The sequence below is a fragment of the Mus caroli genome, unplaced genomic scaffold (assembly GCF_978045245.1).
Source record: "Mus caroli unplaced genomic scaffold, Mus_caroli_1 scaffold_5, whole genome shotgun sequence".
Taxonomy (NCBI): domain Eukaryota; kingdom Metazoa; phylum Chordata; class Mammalia; order Rodentia; family Muridae; genus Mus; species Mus caroli.
This window is the reverse complement of record NW_028227260.1, coordinates 100,832,112-100,836,142: the sequence shown is the minus strand read 5'-3', so window position 1 is coordinate 100,836,142 and position 4,031 is coordinate 100,832,112. Positions and strand designations below refer to the sequence as shown.

At 36.7% G+C, this 4,031-nt stretch overlaps 1 protein-coding gene across 1 annotated transcript; it reads right to left on the bottom strand.

Moving 5' to 3' along the window:
- Window positions 1-298: 298 nt before the first annotated feature.
- LOC110287244 (uncharacterized) lies at window positions 299-1,781 on the bottom strand. Its single transcript, XM_021153900.1, has 2 exons — window positions 1,638-1,781; window positions 299-1,476 (listed from the first exon to the last, which is right to left on the bottom strand). The coding sequence occupies exons 1-2, from the start codon at window positions 1,779-1,781 to the stop codon at window positions 361-363; spliced, it is 1,260 nt and encodes a 419-aa protein (XP_021009559.1). The 3' UTR covers window positions 299-360.
- Window positions 1,782-4,031: the final 2,250 nt, after the last annotated feature.

The window sequence follows — 4,031 nt, the reverse complement described above, 5'->3', positions numbered from 1 at the left end:
CCTACTCCCATGCAAAGCACATAGGTAGGAATATCAGCCCTTCATTCTTTTCTGTAGAACAAAGAGAAAAAAGTATCTTGATGTTCTGTTCATATTCTCCAGTGTCTGTGCATGCATTTGCTTTTCTGACTCTCAACAATGAAGGAACCATGGTCCTCCCTTCTCCCTTCCTCATTCCCCAATCCCCATCTTCACTTCTCTCCTCACAGTTCTACTAACAGAGAATAATTGCAAATCACAGGGATGCAAATATTTTCCATTATAATGGATTTATTTTCACAATTATCACTGGCAATCATTGAAGTATTCAATGTGTTATTCAAATTAGGCCTTTCGAAACAACATGATGTCTAGTCATAGCTAGCTGATGTCTGTATAATATAAGCAATGAAGGTAATTGTGCCAGCTATGCATCCTTGCATCTGTGCTTGCCTGGTGTACATAATCTCCTGCCACTTGATGTAGTTGCAGAGTTTTCATCCCTCCACGCAGGTGTGTGTGTTGATAGAAGGGGATGGGTATCTCATTCTCCTGCTTTTCTGGAGAGCAAAATGTGATTCTCTCTTCATCTACCTTCTTGTTTGGAAAGCAAACTTTGATCCTCTCCTCTTTCACTTGATTATCATGATCAAATTGTGTGTTCCTCTCCTCTTGATTATTTTGGTCTAAGTGTGTGATTACATCCTCTTGCCCTTGCTGGTCATAAATGAATAGTGTGATCCTATCTTTTTTTGCATGCCTGTCTTGATAATAGTGCCTGATCGTCTTTTCTTTCACTTGTTTTCCTTGATAAAATTGCTTAATTTGGTCAAAATGTGTGATGCTCTCTTCTTGTTCTTGCTGGTCCTTACTGAGTAGTTTGATCTTATCCGTCTTTGCATACTTGTCTTGATAGTAGTGTCTCATCATATGTTTTTTCATATGTTTGTCTTGATAAAGTTTTCTGTTCCTCTCTACTTGCTTATTTTTGTCAAAGTGTGTGATTCTCTCTTTTTGTCCTTGCTGGTCATGACTGAGTAGTTTCATCTTATCTTTCTTTTCATGTCTGTCTCGATAGTAGTGTCTGCTTATCTCTTTTTTCACTTGTTTGTCTGGATCAAACTGTGTGATCACCAACTCTTTGAGATGTCCATCTTGATCACATGGTATATTTGTGTTCTCATGCATTTGGTTATCATGGTGGTTACATTGTGTCTTCACTCCATCAGGTAACTGAGAGTATTGATCCAATAGTATATTTATCTCACTCTGTAGCTGAGTATATTGACCCCACAGCATCTTCAGCTTGTTCTGCAGCATTTTTTTTCGTTTATGTCGAGTTTTACGCTTCTTTTTCTGCCGCTTGTTTTCTCCTGGGTGTGGTGCTGCTCCACCTTCTTCTGTAGGTTTACATAGAGGGATGGTATGTTTTCCCCAGAACTTTACCTTTTTTCTCTTTTTCGGACTTTCTTTTACCCTTTTTAGGACCTGTACATTCTGGAAGGACAAAACTATGTGTCATTGGTTACTAGAAATGAGTCAGGAAGCAAGGCTTTCTAGGGTGTGGGTTGAACAGGGAGTTTAAGCTAGGTAGGTTTCCCTGGAGAAGTGGAATTGAAGGAGAAAAGAGGGACCTTACTTAGGTCGGATTAACTTACCTGTTCACTACTTCTGCAAATGTATTCAGTGTAGTTCTTGCCAGAACCCCGAGATATGGGCTTTAGGAAAATCTTGTTCTTTGTTAGGTTAGTATGTGAAGTCCATGAGTTTGTACCTTCTGCACTCTCTTCCAACTTGTCCATTGTGAAGCCTCACAAGGATCTGGCCCAGAGGGCCAAGTAGCTGACTTATATACCCTTTTTGAACAATGGATGCCACACCCATAAACTATGGCAGCTACATCTGTCATAGCCAGTCATGGCAACCTTAGGCTCTGACATCACAATGTATGCCCTCTGAGCCCTTGGTGAATGGTGGGTAAGTCCAGGCTGTCTGGTAAATCTAGGTGAGGCTCAAACAACAGAAAGTACAACCCCTTGACACCTCTGAATTAAGGAGATGTTGGGAGGGAAAACAGGGTCAGTTTAAGCATAGAGGCTTCTCTTCAACATCCTAAAGAGCACTTCCATGCTACCCTCCTCTATACACTTATGTTCAGTCTGTGACAGGTACATGTGGCAGAGGGTTTGCTCTTCAAAGCTCTTCCTCAAGCTCCCCCAACTTATTGATCAGTTCATTCCACTATGTCTCTTCCATAACACACTAAGTGCATTTACTTCTTTTATTTACTCATGAGTACATAGCTGACTGAAATAAAATTGGGAGACTACTTTGAGCTCAGAAATTTCAAGTTATGGTCATTTGACTTCATACTTGCACAGAAAACCATCATAACAGTAAAATTATGTAACAGAAGTCCTTCATGGAACACAGGAAAGAGAGGCAGGGAAGACTGGGGTTAATAATATATTCTTAATAACTTCAGCTCAACTGTCTGCTTATTTTAGCTAGGTCCAGTCCCCAGAAGTTACTACAGGCTCCCCAAAATAGTGGTACCAGCTAGAGACAAACCTTTCAAAGCATGAATCTCTTTTGGCGCAACTCTTCAAGTTCAAATCACAACAGTGTGCTACATTTCTATTAAAATAACCAAACAGAATTTGTAGCTTTTCACAAAAAATTAATACATTTCTGAAATGACATTGACATAAATAAAGCAGATGAGCAAGCAGATAACCTAAAGTATTTGCCACTTAGCTTTATGATGAATTAAGTTTTAGTTTCATAAATTGTTCCTTAAAAAACTGAAGTACTTTTCCTAGTCAGAAATATTTATCTTAATATTGTTCCTTGCAATGTGTCTACAAAATCCATCCCCTTTATCCACTAAAATATAATGTTAAAGAAAAGAAAGTCTTGGCTCACTAAGGATTGACGATATTTTCCACTGCTATATGGTACATAGTAGGTTTTATTTTTCATTTTTACTACAACTTCTTCATTTTGCCTTCCTTTATATTAGAGAGAAAAATAATGTTCAATTTATTAATCACATATTTTGCCACAGGTTTGATGGAATTGTACAAGAATGACAAGATAACTACTTTGTTACTGTTCTCTAAAGCCTCTCGATATTGCAGAATCTATTCTAATGCTAGATTCGGAATGTGCTGAACATAACTTGTGGGAAATCTTGTATCTCGTGAATTTCCTGTCATCTCCTGAGATGGTTTGACTGCTATCATATTACAAATTATCACAGTACTCAAACTGGTTACAGTCTGATAGCCAATAAAATGCTGCATGTGAAATTGTATATTTTTCACAAGTGGAACCACATATAATTCTCTTGGTGTCTGATGTCTGATGTTCATTTAAGCATTGGTAAACACTCCTTTCCCCTTTTTTTAAAAAGCTGGAAGTAAAAAATTCCACACCTATCTAGAGGCTTCTGTAAGGATTAGCATTTTGCTTCACTGTTTGCTTTCATACTTTATTGTTTTCAACTTCCATCACTACTGTCCCATCTCTTATCACTGTATGTGCAGTTTTATCTTCTGTTAAGAAAAAAATAAAATTAAAATTGAAGTTTGATTATAATTTCTAATTTTTCAAATATCAGAATTAAAGAATTTTATAACATTGGAATTAAAGAATTTGATACATATTAGAGGTCCATGACAAATTGAAGTAAGTGATATTATTATCCTAATGCATTTTAAAGTAATTATAGTCGCAGTTTGGTTTTCATATTTGAGTCATGAGTTAGGCACTGTGGCCAACAAAATTTACTCACTTCTTACACTGAAAAGTAATGTTAAAGAAAAAAAAAACACACACACTCAGTAGTACTGGTGATAGTGAGATACTTAGATGATATTTTCTTTATTTTACAACTATAGATGACCTTTTTCCTCCCCTTGTAAAACTTCCCATTGTTGACATAGAAATTACTTTTATTATGTGGACAAAACTGGATAAGAGCATGCTATTTGTACTGTCCAGCAGAATTTTTTTTTTTGGTTACAATTTTTTCTTTTTTTTATTACATA